At 54.3% G+C, this 17,407-nt stretch overlaps 1 protein-coding gene across 1 annotated transcript in view; it reads left to right on the forward strand.

The window, feature by feature from the left end:
* The first annotated feature begins 7,846 nt into the window (after nt 1-7,846).
* Nucleotides 7,847-17,407, forward strand: part of LOC106888836 (chromosome unknown open reading frame, human C14orf80) — a 104,615-nt gene continuing 95,054 nt past the window's right edge. Inside the window, exons 1-2 of the mRNA XM_014943342.1 lie at nt 7,847-7,939; nt 14,483-14,569. Coding sequence (XP_014798828.1) covers nt 7,847-7,939; nt 14,483-14,569 — 180 coding nt within the window. The remainder of the gene's footprint in view (nt 7,940-14,482; nt 14,570-17,407) is intronic.

A 17,407-nucleotide genomic window follows, 5' to 3' on the forward strand; every position in this document is an offset into this window, starting at 1 on the left:
TCAGGAAACCTGCAAAGAAGCTAAACCTGAGCCTGAAGCTGCCTCACTCCATGCTATGCCTTGGGGGGTGTGTAAAAACTGGGAGTCCTTCAAGCGAGTTCTGGGGACAAGCCCTTGGGTGTTGATTCCCAAAAAAGCTCCTTCTGACTGTCCTATTTCTCTAACTGCCCTGCAAGAGGCACTCCCACTGAGATGGCGTTTAGCCCCAGGACTTGCTGTCAGGATACTCCCCTCCGAGTGCTGTGTTTGTACAAGTCATGCTCTCTGCCTGCTCCAGCCTCGATGCCGTGAGGTTGGGCAGTTCAGGCACGGGCCACATCCACGAGGAGCCTCAGTCAGAGAAAAAAATACATGATAAATCGATTTTTTAAAACTCGCTTTGGTCTTTGGAGAGGAAGCAGAAACAGCTGTATTGCATTTGGATAGGAAATCCGCGCCCGAGCCAGGCGCTCCCCTCCGAGGTGTGGGGAGGCTCAGCAGCGACCAGCGTGCCGGGGAGGTGGGCTGTCAGCAGACACAGTATTTTCTCCCTTGAACAGTAAATCTCCGTGGCCTGGAGCATGAGCTGCACAGACAGGCAGCTCATCTGCGATGCTCTCAGCTCTAAGCCCCGGTGGAGGTGGGAACAGGCAGGGAAGGTCCCTCCTTCCCATCACAGCCATGCCCTGGCTGTGCTGCTCCTGCAACAGGGGAGCTGGTGAGAACAGGATGCTCAGGGCAAATCCCAGCTTTTTTTGGAAGCAGCTGAGGGATGCTGGCTCGATGTGCCCTACTGGGTGCTCCCCCCACTCTTGAGGCAGAGAGGAGATCCTTGGGAGGTGGCTGGCAGCCCCCATGTCCCTCCTGGTTGCTACCCAACAGCCAGGGGGACATCGCTGCCATTGCAGGTGGGGTCAGGGCATGGTCCCAGCCTCCAAGGTGGGACAGCAAAAGGTGTTGGGTGATCTCCAGCATGGTGATGCCCAGCACAAAGGTCCCCTGCTTTGATGACCTGAAACACTGTCGTTGCTGACCGCGGAGGAAGGGGGTTGTGCTTCCTCTGCCGTTATTTCGGAAGCTTGGGCTGAGATCAGTGAAGTTTGCGGATTGCGGAGCGATAGTTGCTATAAACAGTTCATCACTGTGACAAAAAAATACACAAACAACATCCCCCGTTCCTCTGGCAGCCGGGTGCAGGCGAGCCCCAACGCCCTGGGCAGGGAAGCAGAAGAGGTTTTGGCAAGGACAGGAAGCAGGACGGCTTCAGAAACTAAACTGCTGCTGTTCCCCGCCCTGGCTCTGCGGCTTTCTGTACAGAAGCAAAAAGGAGAGAGAGGCAGAAGGGAGGCTGGGGGGTCCTTCGGCTGATCTATAAGAGGTTGTTGATGTTGCTTCAGCCCCTGGAGAAGGCAGGGTGCAAGCAGGAGGGGTGGGTGTGCGTCACCTGGCCCTGCGTCTTCCTCCCAGCACAGACGGGGCAGGCCTTAATCCGAAGCAGGGGACAGATGTGTCCCTGAGCCCACAGCTGGCAAGGAGGAGACTTACTGGAAGCCTTACAGCAGGGTGCTGCCCTCAGCATCACTCCCTAGGGCTGTTGTTAGTGACAGCAGGAGCCGCAGCCCAGGGACAGGGCTGTGCCCTGCCATGGTGCCTGCGGGAGCCAGCTGTAGCTCACATCTGGGCGAGCACGTGTTGGGGAGCCGGGGGGTCTGGTTCTGTGCTGCCTCAGTGAGATGCCAGCGGGGCCACTGACCCTCCCCTGCCCACACTGACAGGGACACTGATGTGACACCTCTGGCACTTCCCTGGCAGTGATTTTGCCTCTCATCAGAGCAGGTTCCGGCACCTTGGGGACACAACAGACCTTATGGCACAGGTGGGGCCAGGCACCTGCCGTGGGGCGGAGAGCGATTTGTTTCCCTGCCGGTGTGTCTCTCCAAATAAAGCTGTGTCCCCTTCAGGGGCAGACGGGGACAGGGGAGCGTGGCACAGGGGCTGCAGCTGCAGGGGGTGCCTGCTCTTTGCTATGTGGGGCTGGTCTGTGACTGGGCGGTATCCAGCTCACCCCTGCTTTGGGTATTTTTAAGGCTGATTTGTGCTGAACTCAAAGAGCTCTGCTCTCTTGTAGCTCAAGAAAGTGTCTGCCCATGTCCTAACACCTCACAAATCTTGCCTTCTCGTCTGGGCAATGGTAAGAGGGATGGTGCAGCTGATGCTGGGCAGCAGGAGCTCTGCAGGCTGGCACGGTGAGCTGCCACTTCCCAGCCCAGCTCTGCAAAGCAGCGGGTTGGGGAAGCCCCGTGCCATCAGCGGAAACAGCTTTGCAGAGGCAGTGAAGAGGGGGGCAAACCTCATTCCTGATGGGGAACAACAGCCTCAAACAAACACTAAAGCAGCTGAAGATAACTGAAGGCAAGAGAGGCGTAACGAGAAGCAGGCTAGACCGTGAATCACGGTACTGGAGACTGAGGTCTAGTCAGGGAGCAAGGAGAGGAGGGGATGGGCTCTTCCATGCCCAGAGCCTTGAGGACCTTTGCCAGGTCCTGGGTGGCTTTCCCCAGTGAGGAGCCTGAGAAGAAAAGTCGGCATCCAGTGCTAGAGCTGCATTTTACTTCTACTCCTCTTGTGTTATTTTCGAGGCGATAGGGAGAGTTTCCAAGGGGGAGGGTATAGGATCTTCCCCCTGCAGCCTCTGTCTTCTTCTCTCTGTGAGAACAGAGAATTGCAAGACCCCAGATCTTTTTTTTCCTAATCCTTCCCAGTTCACTTATCATGTGAAAGTGCAGATGCTGCATCAGAGGGCCTGAAATAACAACGCCTCTCTTAAGCATCCAACTGCTGGGAGCTGACCTTGAATTTTGGCGCTACAGCCCCCACACAGGCCTAATGCAGACTTAATTGACTGTGTCCAGGAAAACCAGCAGTAGAGTATTTGTGCAGCCGTTACGGTCCCTCTCAGGGACCCAGTGATCTACGTGATGCAATTCAGTGTGCTAAAGGCGTGCTGGCCATCCCGGCAATATCAGCACCTCTGGGAAGGTGGTGCCAGGAGGCAGCTCATTGCTCTCCAGCAAGGAGGTGCCTATTTGCCACCCTGAGTGTGCTGACAGCTGGACTCCATCAGCAGAGATCCCAGGGTGGCTGGTCTGGAAGGCACCATCATCTCTCCCCAGCCAGGGAAGGCTGCTCGGCTGGCGGAGACACAAGCCCACAACTGGTCTTCATCACCAGATGCTGGGGCTGCTCTGTGCCAGGTGGGAGCTGTGATCCCTGACCCTTCCCCACGCAGTGTGGGGCTAAGCATCGCTGCCCCACATTTGCCTGCGTTCACAGCCCCTGTTCTGCTCCGCTCCTTCCTGCCAGCATGATGTTCTCCCTGGCTGCCAGACTGTGCCTTTTCCTGCTTGGATGAACCCAGCACCCGAGTGAGAGGAAAGAGTGAGTGCACAAAAGAGCTGGGAGAGGGTTGGGAAGGAGCTGGAAATGTTTGTGATAGGAAGGGGTGCAGCCTGCCTGGTCTGTGCGGGGTGTGAAATGCTACGGCCACCCAGAGCCTCCCTCGTAGGGCAAGGGGAGCAGCTGCTCTCTGCTGGGATGCCTGCTCTGCTGCTGCTGCAGGGAGCAGAGGAGCCAGGAGAGGAGCAGAGGAACCAGGAGAGGAGCAGAGGAGCCAGGAGAGGAACCAGGAGAGGAGCAGAGGAGCCAGGAGCGGAGCAGAGCTCTGGCTGCCCCGGGGCTGGCAGCGAAGCGTGGGAAGCACCGATGCACGGCCCGAGGGCCTGGCCGGGAGACAGGCTGGCTCCTGCCTGTGCCTTAGCAGGGATAAAAGCAATACAAAAAATAATAATAAAAGAGCAAAGGGGTAAAGGGTTTGTTTGTTTTTGTTTTTTTTTCCCCAGAAGGAGAGCTCACACCTTCCCCTTGGCAGGGCTGGGCCGAGGTGACATCAGGAAGCCGTGCTGCCGCCGGGGAGAGCGGAGATTGCCGCTCCTGCATACAATCCACATGAGGCAATGGGATGCGGCCGTCATCTCTGGCAACGGCTGCAAACAGCGGGGCCGCCCGCGGCGGCGGGTTGCCATGGCGCGGGTGCAAACAGGCGCCCTCGGCCCCGGCTGAGTCACCCGGGGGCGGAAATGACCCCAGATGTCACATCGCGCCAAAAGCTGCTGGCTGCGCAGCTGCGCGGTGTCACGCAAGCCCCGGGAGCTGGGAGAGGCTGAAGCCCAGTGTCCTCTTCTCAGGAGGAGCATCCCTGGCCTCTCAGTGCCCACCTGGATCTTCCCTTCCCATTGTGGTCCTCATGGCTGCTCCCACTGTTGGGGCAACCCACAGTGTGGCTTCTCCCAAAACTGCCTCGGGCAAAGTTGGGGGACCCATAGGAGCAGCCAGGTGGGTTGAGACAACAAACCAGCTCCATCCTGCTCCCCCCTGCCATACAGAGATCTTGAAGGCTTCTCTGGTCTCCCGTGATCTCCAAGGTGCACGTGGTGACATCAGAGTGTGCTTGTTTGCACTGTCAGTCCCTGCTGGACCAGGGCTCAGGACAGGGGAGGTGAGGGTGGGCTGGATACAGCAGGGGCTCTGCTCCTGGAGGGGTGGCATTGCCATCCCTGCTAGGACAGGACAGCAGGTCCATCACGCTGTCACCTCCTTCATCTGTCCACAGCATGGGCCCATCTCTACGGCAGGAAACCATTGCTTTCCCATCAGCTTCTCCCATCCTGGGAAAACGGCCCAGGCAGCCGGCAGAGCAGATAAGTGGGGCCTCTCGTGCTGGGACCGAGCCCCCACCGCGCCGTGCCGCGCCGGAGAGGCTGGGATTTGCTGCCTGGCCTTCCGACTCGCCCGTGGCCGGGTGCCAGCCCTCCGCAGCGCCAGGCGTCTTGCGTCAGCTGCGCCCATGGGGCTGCGTGCCGGGGGAGCCACGGGGCCGGGGACCAGGAGATGCTGGCCAGGAGGGCAGCCAACCCGGCTCTGGGCCACCACGGGGCTGGTCCAGCCAGTGGGATGGAGAGGTGGCATGGGGGCTCTCAGTGTGCTGGGACGGCGTGCATCCCAGCTGCTGCTCCCACACTAGGTGATGAAGCTCGCTGGCCAGGGGACTGGTGTGTTGGCTGGGGGACGCGTGCCGGGATGGCGTGCATCCCAGCTGCTGCTCCCATACTAGGTGATGAAGCTTGCTGGCCAGGGGACTGGTGTGTTGGCTGGGGGACGGGAGCCCAGAGAGGGGTGATGGGCAGGACCACCCGCTGGTGCGTACACTGGGTGCTGCAGGGGAGCCCTTGTCTCGACAGCGGCGAAGCAGGCAGCTGCCCCGGGGAGGAAAGGCCTAGACAGAGGAATGTGTGTGGGGACAGGGATGGCTTTGAGTGGGGTTTATGAAATGGTCAAGAAAACACAGGAAATTGGCTCCAGCTGAAGGTCCTCCTGCCCGGAGACTGCAGCGGGGACGGGAAAATAGACAAGCCATGTGTCACGGAGGGACCAGACAGAGCCTGATAGCAGCAAGGTACGGAAAGCTGAGAAGGATGCCAAAGACAGCAGAGGATTATCCAGGTCCGATAAGGCTCTGAGCAATAGAAAAGGCCTTTATGGGCTGTTGGGAACCAAAAGCAAGGAACCATATGGACATGCCAAACCTGTTAGGAAGGAGAGCAAAGAACTGGATAGAGATTGCTGAGCTGGAGCTGGGCGAGGGATAAGGAAAATGCTTTCCAGGCCATTAGGAAAGAAAGAGGATGTGAGAAAACAGCTGCTAGAGAAGATATTTTAAAAATCCTTAAACCTGGATAACTCACACCCAGGGGTCTTTTCAGGGCCGGCTGGAGCAGCAGCCAGGATCTGTGGGACCGGGAGAGCATTATTGTCGTGCTCGGCGTTGGAAAGGGCTGCGATCCCCGGCACAGGGGTGGGAGGAGAGAGAGGCCAGAGGGAAAGAGTGCAAACTCAGTTCATGTTAGCAAGCGGGCTTTGCTGAAGGTCTCGTTGGACCAACTGCTGCGAGGTCTCTCCTCGTTGCGAGCAGCCATTTGGCTGCTGAAGGCCATTCCGTAGCTGGAAGGAATTTCACGTGTTGTTTCGTGGTATTCAGATGATGGGGGAAAAAAAAGGGGAAACTGTTGTGCTAGATCTACAGATAGCACGTTAAATGGGTTATGAACTGGTTAACTGGGCAAGAAACCACCAGTGGAGGTTTTCAGCAGGTCTTACGGAGAGGTAGAGGCAGCCCTGGCTCAGGAGGATGCCTGCTGTGCTGGTGGAGTGGGACCAGTCTCCCTGGCACACACCAGTGGTGGTCCCTCCATACTGCCCACAGTGGGAATCCATCTCAGGGCCAGCTTTTAGACACGTAAAGAGGTGGAGGGCCAAGAGGTGGACATTTAATCTCAGGGACTTGGGCTGAATCCCAAACGGCAGAACCATTTCCCCCCCTGACGCCCCTCCAAGGATGCGTTGCTTCAGTGAAGAGCTTATAGGCCTGAGGACCCGAGCTGCCTGCATCCCACCCCAGGGAACTCAGAGGAAGGTGGGAAGCCAGGATGGGAGCCCGTTCCCTGCTGCCAAAACCCACTTGTGGGAGAGCATTAATGTGGTGCTCGGCGTTGGAAAGGGCTGTGATCCCCGGCACAGGGGTGGGAGGCGAGAGAGGCCAGAGGGAAAGAGTGCAAACGCAGTTCATGTTAGTAAGCGGGCTTTGCTGAAGGTCTCGTTGGACCAACCGATGCGAGGTCTCTCCTCGTTGCGAGCAGCCATTTGGCTGCAAGAGGCCATTCCGTAGCTGGAAGGAATTTCACGTGTTGTTTCGTGGTATTCAGATGATGGGGGAAAAAAAAGGGGAAACTGTTGTGCTAGATCTACAGATAGCACGTTAAATGGGTTATGAACTGGTTAACTGGGCAAGAAACCACCAGTGGAGGTTTTCAGCAGGTCTTACGGAGAGGTAGAGGCAGCCCTGGCTCAGGAGGATGCCTGCTGTGCTGGTGGAGTGGGACCAGTCTCCCTGGCACACACCAGTGGTGGTCCCTCCATACTGCCCACAGTGGGAATCCATCTCAGGGCCAGCTTTTAGACACGTAAAGAGGTGGAGGGCCAAGAGGTGGACATTTAATCTCAGGGACTTGGGCTGAATCCCAAACGGCAGAACCATTTCCCCCCCTGACGCCCCTCCAAGGATGCGTTGCTTCAGTGAAGAGCTTATAGGCCTGAGGACCCGAGCTGCCTGCATCCCACCCCAGGGAACTCAGAGGAAGGTGGGAAGCCAGGATGGGAGCCCGTTCCCTGCTGCCAAAACCCACTTGGCCGAGAGCCATTTTGTTGGTCTGATGGTGGCCGAGGTGTGTTCTTAGGAAAGCCCAAGTGGGGTTTTGCAACAACTTTTTCAGCCAGGAAGGGTGGGGAAAGCTCGCAGGGCTCACCCGGGGTGCTTGGCCAGGCAGGAGATGCGGCCGGGGTGCTTGCCTTTGCCTCGGGTGGGGGGCAAGAGGTGACCCACCCGCCCCGTGTGCCGTCCCCCTGGCTGCTTCCCCACTCGGGTCGCTTTCCCAGGGGAGGCGAGCGGGGAGTTCTCTGCCCTGAGGCACTAGCACAGGGAGAAGAGACAGCGGGAAGGCGGCTGGGCTGGGGGGAGGCAGGGCGAAAGGCGGCGGGGTCCATCTCGCCATCCCCCTGGCTGCTTCCCCACTCGGGTCACTTTCCCAGGGGAGGCGAGCGGGGGGTTCTCTGCCCTGAGGCACTAGCGCAGGGAGAATAGATAACGGGAAGGCGGCTGTGCTGGGGGAAGGCAGGGCGAAAGGCGGCGGGGTCCATCTCCAGCGCTCCCACTCCCTGCCCGCGGTCACGCGTGTCGCCCCCAGGCGGCTCCGGGATGGCGGCGGGCGCGGTGCTCCCTCCCAGCCGCCAGGGGGCGCTGCAGCGGGCGGCGGGCGGAGCGGAAGGGCGCCAGAGGTCTTACGGAGAGGTAGAGGCAGCCCTGGCTCAGGAGGATGCCTGCTGTGCTGGTGGAGTGGGACCAGTCTCCCTGGCACACACCAGTGGTGGTCCCTCCATACTGCCCACAGTGGGAATCCATCTCAGGGCCAGCTTTTAGACACGTAAAGAGGTGGAGGGCCAAGAGGTGGACATTTAATCTCAGGGACTTGGGCTGAATCCCAAACGGCAGAACCATTTCCCCCCCTGACGCCCCTCCAAGGATGCGTTGCTTCAGTGAAGAGCTTATAGGCCTGAGGACCCGAGCTGCCTGCATCCCACCCCAGGGAACTCAGAGGAAGGTGGGAAGCCAGGATGGGAGCCCGTTCCCTGCTGCCAAAACCCACTTGGCCGAGAGCCATTTTGTTGGTCTGATGGTGGCCGAGGTGTGTTCTTAGGAAAGCCCAAGTGGGGTTTTGCAACAACTTTTTCAGCCAGGAAGGGTGGGGAAAGCTCGCAGGTCTCGCCCGGGGTGCCTGGCCAGGCAGGAGATGCAGCCGGGGTGCTTGCCTTTGCCTCGGGTGGGGGGCAAGAGGTGACCCACCTGCCCCGTGTGCCATCCCCCTGGCTGCTTCCCCACTCGGGTCACTTTCCCAGGGGAGGCGAGCGGGGGGTTCTCTGCCCTGAGGCACTAGCGCAGGGAGAATAGATAACGGGAAGGCGGCTGTGCTGGGGGAAGGCAGGGCGAAAGGCGGCGGGGTCCATCTCCAGCGCTCCCACTCCCTGCCCGCGGTCACGCGTGTCGCCCCCAGGCGGCTCCGGGATGGCGGCGGGCGCGGTGCTCCCTCCCAGCCGCCAGGGGGCGCCGCAGCGGGCGGCGGGCGGAGCGGAAGGGACCAACCGATGCGAGGTCTCTCCTCGTTGCGAGCAGCCATTTGGCTGCAAGAGGCCATTCCGTAGCTGGAAGGAATTTCACGTGTTGTTTCGTGGTATTCAGATGATGGGGAAAAAAAAAGGGGAAACTGTTGTGCTAGATCTATAGATAGCATGTTAAATGGGTTATGAACGGGTTAACTGGCCAAGAAACCACCAGTGGAGGTTTTCAGCAGGTCTTACGGAGAGGTAGAGGCAGCCCTGGCTCAGGAGGATCCCTGCTGTGCTGGTGGAGTGGGACCAGCCTCGCTGGCACACACCAGTGGTGGTCCCTCCGTACTGCTCACAATAGATAGCATGTTAAATGGGTTATGAACGGGTTAACTGGCCAAGAAACCACCAGTGGAGGTTTTCAGCAGGTCTTACGGAGAGGTAGAGGCAGCCCTGGCTCAGGAGGATGCCTGCTGTGCTGGTGGAGTGGGACCAGTCTCCCTGGCACACACCAGTGGTGGTCCCTCCATACTGCCCACAGTGGGAATCCATCTCAGGGCCAGCTTTTAGACACGTAAAGAGGTGGAGGGCCAAGAGGTGGACATTTAATCTCAGGGACTTGGGCTGAATCCCAAAGTGGGAATCCATCTCAGGGCCAGGTTTCAGACACGTAAAGAGGTGGACGGCCAAGAGGTGGACATTTAATCTCAGGGACTTGGGCTGAATCCCAAACGGCAGAACCATTTCCCCCCCTGACGCCCCTCCAAGGATGCGTTGCTTCAGTGAAGAGCTTATAGGCCTGAGGACCCGAGCTGCCTGCATCCCACCCCAGGGAACTCAGAGGAAGGTGGGAAGCCAGGATGGGAGCCCGTTCCCTGCTGCCAAAACCCACTCGGCCGAGAGACAATTTGTTGGCCTGACGGTGGCTGAGGTGTGTTCTTAGAAAAGCCCAAGTGGGGTTTACAACAACTCTTTCAGCCAGGAAGGGTGGGGAAAGCTCGCAGGGCTCACCCGGGGTGCTTGGCCAGGCAGGAGATGCGGCCGGGGTGCTTGCCTTTGCCTCGGGTGGGGGGCAAGAGGTGACCCACCCGCCCCGTGTGCCGCTCCGCCGCGCCAGGTTCGACCGGCCGCAGGCGGTGAGCGCGGGCAGCCCCCGGGCCGGCCTTCGCCGGCGGACCCCGCTGTTGCATAGCGGCACCCCCACCCCCCCCTTCGCCCCTCTCCCGGGGACACAGGGTGGGGGCGAGAGTCCTGAGGGGGGGTTGTGAGGACACCCATGTGGGACGGGGCCCGGGGACACCCAAGTGGGACAGGCCCCAGGGACAGAGACGTCTCTGTGGGGCCAGGGCCTGGGTGGGGAGACCTCTCTGTGGGCCCCAGCTGACTCGCAAACTGGCTACTCTGGAAAGGGCTTTATTTTCTGGTGGTTTTTAAATTAAAGCTTGGCATTTCTCTGTGGTCGGCAACACCTTGCGAGTGTCACCTGAGGTTTGCTTCCCTTTGCTGTGTGCCAGCTTGGGTCTTCCTGCTTTGGGGCTTTACAGAGCGATGCTTACGAGGCCTCGGGCTCACTCGCAGGGATAGCGGCACCCCCCACCCTCCCTTCGCCCCTCTCCCGGGGACACAGGGTGGGGGCGAGAGTCCTGAGGGGGGGGTGTGAAGACACCCAAGTGGGACAGGGCCCGGGGACACCCAAATGGGACAGGGGCCGGGGACAGAGACGTCTCTGTGGGGCCAAGGCCTGGGTGGGGAGACCTCTCTGTGGGCCCCAGCTGACTGGCAAACTGGCTACTCTGGAAAGGGCTTTACTTTCTGGTGGTTTTTAAGTTAAAGCTTGGTATTTCTCTGTGGTCGGCAACACCTTGCGAGTGTCACCTGAGGTTTGCTTCCCTTTGCTGTGTGCCAGCTTGGGTCTTCCTGCTTTGGGGCTTTACAGAGCGATGCTTACGAGGCCTCCAGCTCACTCGCAGGCTGCTCCACTTGCACAGTTAGCTATTTTAAGCATTTTATGAGCATTGACTGAAATTCCAACTGTAAGAATCACTGTTCCAGTTTGTCAGCGTGCTGTCCTTGTGTGGCCAAAAAATTATTTCCAGTTACAACTCACTGTGTGCAGCCTCTTGTTTGTGAGTTTTTGATGCTATCCTGGCCAGATCTTTTCAGTGTCTTCAAGTGCTTCTTTGACTATGGGAGAGTTGTGCCATGTTGTCATTCAGGCAAACTCAACACCCAGAAATCCATGGACCCTGATGGGATGCACCCACGAGTGTTGAGGGAGCTGGCAGATGTTATTGCAGGGCCACTCTGCATCATCTTTGAAAGGTCATGGAGAACAGGAGAGGTTTCTGAGGACTGCAGCTCACTCGCAGGCTGCTCCACTTGCACAGTTAGCTATTTTAAGCATTTTATGAGCATTGACTGAAATTCCAACTGTAAGAATCACTGTTCCAGTTTGTCAGCGTGCTGTCCTTGTGTGGCCAAAAAATTATTTCCAGTTACAACTCACTGTGTGCAGCCTCTTGTTTGTGAGTTTTTGATGCTATCCCGGTCAGATCTTTTCAGTGTCTTCAAGTGCTTCTTTGACTATGGGTGAGTTGCGCCATGTTGTCATTTAGGCAAACTCAACACCCAGAAATCCATGGACCCTGATGGGATGCACCCACAAGTGTTGAGGGAGCTGGCAGATGTTATTGCAGGGCCAGTCTGCATCATCTTTGAAAGGTCATGGAGAACAGGAGAGGTGCATGAGGACTGGAGGAAAGCCAGTGTTGCCCTAATCTTCAGAAAGGGGCAAGGAGGAGGAGGACCCAGGAAACCATAGGCCAGTTAGCCTCACCTCCGTCCCTGGAAAGGTGATGGAACAGCTCATTCTGGATGTCATCTCTAAGTATGTGGAAAAAAAGGTTTTCAGGGGTGGAAAACATGGATTCACCAAAGGGAAACCGTGCTTGACCAACCTGGTAGCTGCCTACAATGGCATGACTGGCTGGGTAGATGAGGGGAGAGCAGTAGAGAGCAAGGCTTTTGACACTATCTCCCATAATGTCCTCATAGGTAAGCTTAGGAAGTGTGGGTTAGATGAGTGGACAGTGAGGTGAATAGAGAACTGGCTGAGTGGCAGAGCTCAGAGGGTTGTAATCAACGTCTGAGGACTGGAGGAAAGCCAGTGTTGCCCTAATCTTCAGAAAGGGGCAAGGAGGAGGAGGACCCAGGAAACCATAGGCCAGTTAGCCTCACCTCCGTCCCTGGAAAGGTGATGGAAAAGGAGCAAGGAGGAGGAGGACCCAGGAAACCATAGGCCAGTTAGCCTCACCTCCGTCCCTGGAAAGGTGATGGAACAGCTCATTCTGGATGTCATCTCTAAGTATGTGGAAAAAAAGGTTTTCAGGGGTGGAAAACATGGATTCACCAAAGGGAAACCGTGCTTGACCAACCTGGTAGCTGCCTACAATGCTAAGTATGTGGAAAAAAAAGTTTTCAGGGGTGGAAAACATGGATTCACAAAAGGGAAATCATGCTTGACCAACCTGGTAGCTGCCTACAATGGCATGACTGGCTGGGTAGATGAGGGGAGAGCAGTAGAGAGCAAGGCTTTTGACACTATCTCCCATAACGTCCTCCTAGGTAAGCTTAGGAAGTGTGGGTTAGATGGGTGGACAGTGAGGTGAATAGAGAACTGGCTGAGTGGCAGAGCTCAGAGGGTTGTAATCAACGGCACAGAGTCTAGTTGGAGGCCTGTAACTAGCGGTGTTCCCCAGGGGTCAGTACTGGGCCCAGTCTTGCTCAACATGATGAGAAGACAGTGTTTACCCTCAGCAAGTTTGCTGATGATACAAAACTGGGAGGGGTGACTGACACACCAGAAGTCTGTGCCGCCATCCAGAGAAACCTGGAGAGGCTGGAGAGTTGAGCGGAGAGAAACCTAATGAAATTCAACAAGGGCAAGTGTGGGGTCCTGCATGTGGGGAGGAATAATGCTGTGCACTAGTGCAGGTTATGGGTTGACCTGCTGGAAGGCAGTGGTGTGGAGAAGGACCTCAGGGTCCTGGTGGACAACAAGTTGACCATGAGCCAGCAACGTGCCCTTGTGGCAAAGAACGGGTCTCCTGGGGTGTGTTAAAGCTACTCTGCCCTAGTGAGGCCACATCTGGAGTACTGTGTCCAGTTCTGGGCTCCCCAGTTAATAAAGACAAGGAACTACTGGAGAGAGTCCAGTGAAGGGGCTGCAAAAATGATCAAGGGAATGGAGCATCTCTCTTACAAGGAATGGCTGAGAGACCTGGGCCTGGGAGAAGAGAAGACTGAGAGGGGATCTCATCAATGCTTATAAATATCTAAAGGGCGGTGTCAGGAGGACAGGGCCAGACTCTTTTCAGTGGAGCTTGGCGGCAGGACAAGGGGCAGGGGGCACAAACTTGAACACAGGAAGTTCCATCTGAACATGAGGGAAAACTTTGTTGCTTTGAGGGTGACAGAGCACTGGAACAGGCCCGGGTCTCCTGGGGTGTGTTAAAGCTACTCTGCCCTAGTGAGGCCACATCTGGAGTACTGTGTCCAGTTCTGGGCTCCCCAGTTAATAAAGACAAGGAACTACTGGAGAGAGTCCAGTGAAGGGGCTGCAAAAATGATCAAGGGAATGGAGCATCTCTCTTACAAGGAATGGCTGAGAGACCTGGGCCTGGGAGAAGAGAAGACTGAGAGGGGATCTCATCAATGCTTATAAATATCTAAAGGTGGGGTCCTGCATGTGGGGAGGAATAATGCTGTGCACTAGTGCAGGTTATGGGTTGACCTGCTGGAAGGCAGTGGTGTGGAGAAGGACCTCAGGGTCCTGGTGGACAACAAGTTGACCATGAGCCAGCAACGTGCCCTTGTGGCAAAGAACGGGTCTCCTGGGGTGTGTTAAAGCTACTCTGCCCTAGTGAGGCCACATCTGGAGTACTGTGTCCAGTTCTGGGCTCCCCAGTTAATAAAGACAAGGAACTACTGGAGAGAGTCCAGTGAAGGGGCTGCAAAAATGATCAAGGGAATGGAGCATCTCTCTTACAAGGAATGGCTGAGAGACCTGGGCCTGGGAGAAGAGAAGACTGAGAGGGGATCTCATCAATGCTTATAAATATCTAAAGGGCGGTGTCAGGAGGACAGGGCCAGACTCTTTTCAGTGGAGCTTGGCGGCAGGACAAGGGGCAGGGGGCACAAACTTGAACACAGGAAGTTCCATCTGAACATGAGGGAAAACTTTGTTGCTTTGAGGGTGACAGAGCACTGGAACAGGCTGCGCAGAGAGGTTGTGGAGTCTTCTTCTCTGGATATACTCAAAAGCTACCTGAATGTGATCCTGTGCAGTCTGCTGCAATTGAATCTGCTTTCGCAGAGGGTTTGGACTAGATGATCTTCAGAGGTCCCTTCCAGCCCTTATCATTCTGTGATATGTGGTTATATCAGAGCAGATGTTTTGGAAGCTGTGCTCCTGTATGCCTTTGCCTCAAAGTATAAGTGCTGGGTCTTGCTGTACAGCCAGCACTAGTAGCCCTTCTCTTTTTGAGTGTCCCTTACTGTAGGTAGCGTTTATAAGACAGCTAATACCTGAACCTGCCTGATTCAACAGTGTTGGAGTGTGCTCCTCCATGTAATAAGTGATGCTTAGATACGGGTTTAATTGCCTAATCAATGCTTAATGTATGGCAGATATTTTGCCTGCTGATCTCCCCCAACTCTCCTTCTTTTGCAGAGCCTGGATTTCTGGAGGCTGCTCTACGCTCTTCTGAAACAAATCCACAGAGGCAAGTGGACCGAGTCCGATGCCACAGGTAACCTAGTCAGTCAGCCTGGCTGGCTGTGCGATTTCCATCTGTCCCAGGGAAATACGGGGACTGGTTTTGTACCATCTTTTCTTTGACTTCTTGCACCCTGTCAGGAATGCTCCGTTTTGAATACCTTTGCCACCAACTTAACTGTTGCATCACAGCTGTGCAGGCAGGCTTACTCCCCCTCGGGTTGCTTTGTCCAGGAAACTAGTGTGCTCTTGCATCTGGTAGGGACTCTTGCTTCCCTTTGACATTTTTCTGCAGGTAAATCTCTGCAATGATCTTATGCATTCTCAGCATCTGCAGAGATAATTACAGAAGTAGAGTTTTTTTCTTTTTTTGATTCCTTCTTTCCCCATTCCACATATGATGCGTGATTTTGTGGTTAATTTTCTATCAAGTGCTATATCAGGGCATATGAACCATAAAGGCAGTGTTTTTGCATTGAAGCTGTAGAAAAACCAAAAGTAAAGCGTGTGTGTGAATATCTCCAGAGAGAAGCTGCGTGCATGTTGGCTTCTTGCAATGACAGAGCACTATTTACTTCTTAAATATATGTTTTTCCAAGTACGATATGACTCCCCAGACTTGAAAGCTGTCTGTCTAGAGCCCTTTCATTGTCAGAAATTTTTGAGAATGGGATTGTCTGTGATGAGTAGAGGTCTCCTCAGACCAAATCCACTTTAAATCCACTTTTGCTATTGAAAGCAAAAAAACCTAACCAACATTGGTTTAGCCCCTGAAGAGCTGGGAATCAGATTGCTCTGTAAATGGAGTTAAAAATGGCTATGCATTGTGGATGAGATATCTCAAGGAGTGTGGAGCAAAACCGGCATAGTTTTGTTGGTAGCTCAGCAGGAAATCAGTGTGGTTCTGTGTTACTCACAGGACTGCTATTTTTCATCTGGCTATTTTTGCTTTTCTACTCATCCACAATCTGTTGTGGATGGTAACTCAATTAATTGGCCGTGTCCTGCAGCTGCTTTGAGGTGGTCCTGCACAAAGGTGACCTCATTGAATCGTGGCTGCTCCCACGCTTAACTACTTGTAGCATTTGGACACAGGATTTGTGTGTGCATGTGGCAGGTTGCTGGCTTTAGAGAGAGCAAACCCAGCCTCTGCTGGTAGATTGCAGGGTAGGAGTGCGGGGTTCTGTTCAGAACTGTCGAGCTGATTTTTAAGAAACTTGTTTAGTCTCAACACAGAGATTGAAGCTGAAGCTCAGGCTGGATAGCCATTCAGTTTTTCAAATTACACGAATTGCCTTTGCTTGGCCAAGTGAATGAGTTGTCTGCTGTGAAATGCAATCGATATTTTACTGCCTTTCTTCTCTGTCCCTGCCCCGAATCACTTATGGTCTTTCATGTATTTATTTCATGGAAATGAAGTTGAAGCCTTGGGCATAGGGACTAAATAACTTTCTCAGGTTCGCACAGGATCCTGTAGCACCACAAAGAATTGAAATGGATACCTTTAATTCATGTCTAGTGCTTTAGTCCATGGATCAGAAATTCCTTTCTTTGATGTTTTAGTACAGCCTCTTAATTATCTTAGCTAAAAGAAGGAGAGCAGCAGTTGCCAAGTCCCAGAGGAAGGCTGTGAAGACTCCTTCAGTATGAGGGTTACAGTGTGCACAGGCATAGGAACACCTTTCTGGAAAAGGGAACCTATACTCAAATGGTCTTGTACCATTCCTTTTTTTTAGGCTAAAAGTTCTTCCAGAGGAAGCACTTGTGTTTGGGCCTGTAGTCTGGGTGTGGTGTTGAGGTCACAACGTTTCTTCTCACTACTCTTTAGAGTGAGACCTACATTTCAAGGATTGCATTCCAGATGTTGGGCCGTTTGCAGCTGTGAGGTGCTAGAAGGTGGTGGTGCATCACAATGACAGAATGCTCTTACAGATTTTGCCCATGGAAAAGGACAGATTTTCCCAGAAAATTTGGTTTTGATCTGGGAAATACTTTTTATTGAGTGACTTTCGAAGTTACACCCCAGTGTGTATTTCTGTTTCAAGTTAGTAGTTTTAATTAGTCAGTTTTTGACCTGATCTTGTTCTGTAGGTGAATTTTAGAGGCGATTAAATTTGCTTTGCCTAGAACAGCTACTAGTCTTGCCCTTGTTATGGTTGTGATGTGATATTGTTTAGAAGAACTTTCTGCATCATGTTTTTAAATGGTTGATGTATTCCATTGCTGAGCTAGCAGCAAATAAAATATTCAAAAATTCACATATAAAACTGCACAATTTGATGTTTTAAAATGTAGGAACTATTGCGTTCTTGCGCGAAGAAACCAGAAACCGCAGTGAAGCCTTCCATTCAGTGGTTACAAAATGCTGCAAATGACTCTTTTGGTTTCTCATTTTGGAAGAATTTTTTCTTCACACAATAAAAAACCACTTACTGTAAACTTTGGTGGGAAGCCACCAATACGCCCCAGCCCCTTCAACATGTCAGAACAGTGGGTCTCTCGTCAGTGGAGTTCGAGTCAAAGTAAGCTGTGTAATAGTACTCCAGGCATAACCTTACTGATGAAGTCATGATTAGTGGTTTCATGCTGCTCTTTCTTCACAGGGGCTGAGTGCTGATAGACTTGGTTAAGAACCTAACAACCACAGCAGGTAGCAGTGCAATATACGTTTAGATAGTTAGAGGAAATGTTTCTTTTCTGGAGTCACAATTCATGTTTTTATAGTATGGGAAAGAGGACTGGAGCTGCAATATATTTTTGTTTGTTTGACAAATGAAGCAGAAAATGTTCTTCTGCAGCAGTAGTTTCCCATAACACCACTACCTATGCAGGTGTTTCTTGCCTGAGTGCGTGAAGTAATGTATCTGTGTCTATTTTTGT

The sequence above is a fragment of the Calidris pugnax genome, unplaced genomic scaffold, assembly GCF_001431845.1.
Source record: "Calidris pugnax isolate Ruff unplaced genomic scaffold, ASM143184v1 scaffold63, whole genome shotgun sequence".
NCBI classification, from domain to species: Eukaryota; Metazoa; Chordata; class Aves; order Charadriiformes; family Scolopacidae; genus Calidris; species Calidris pugnax.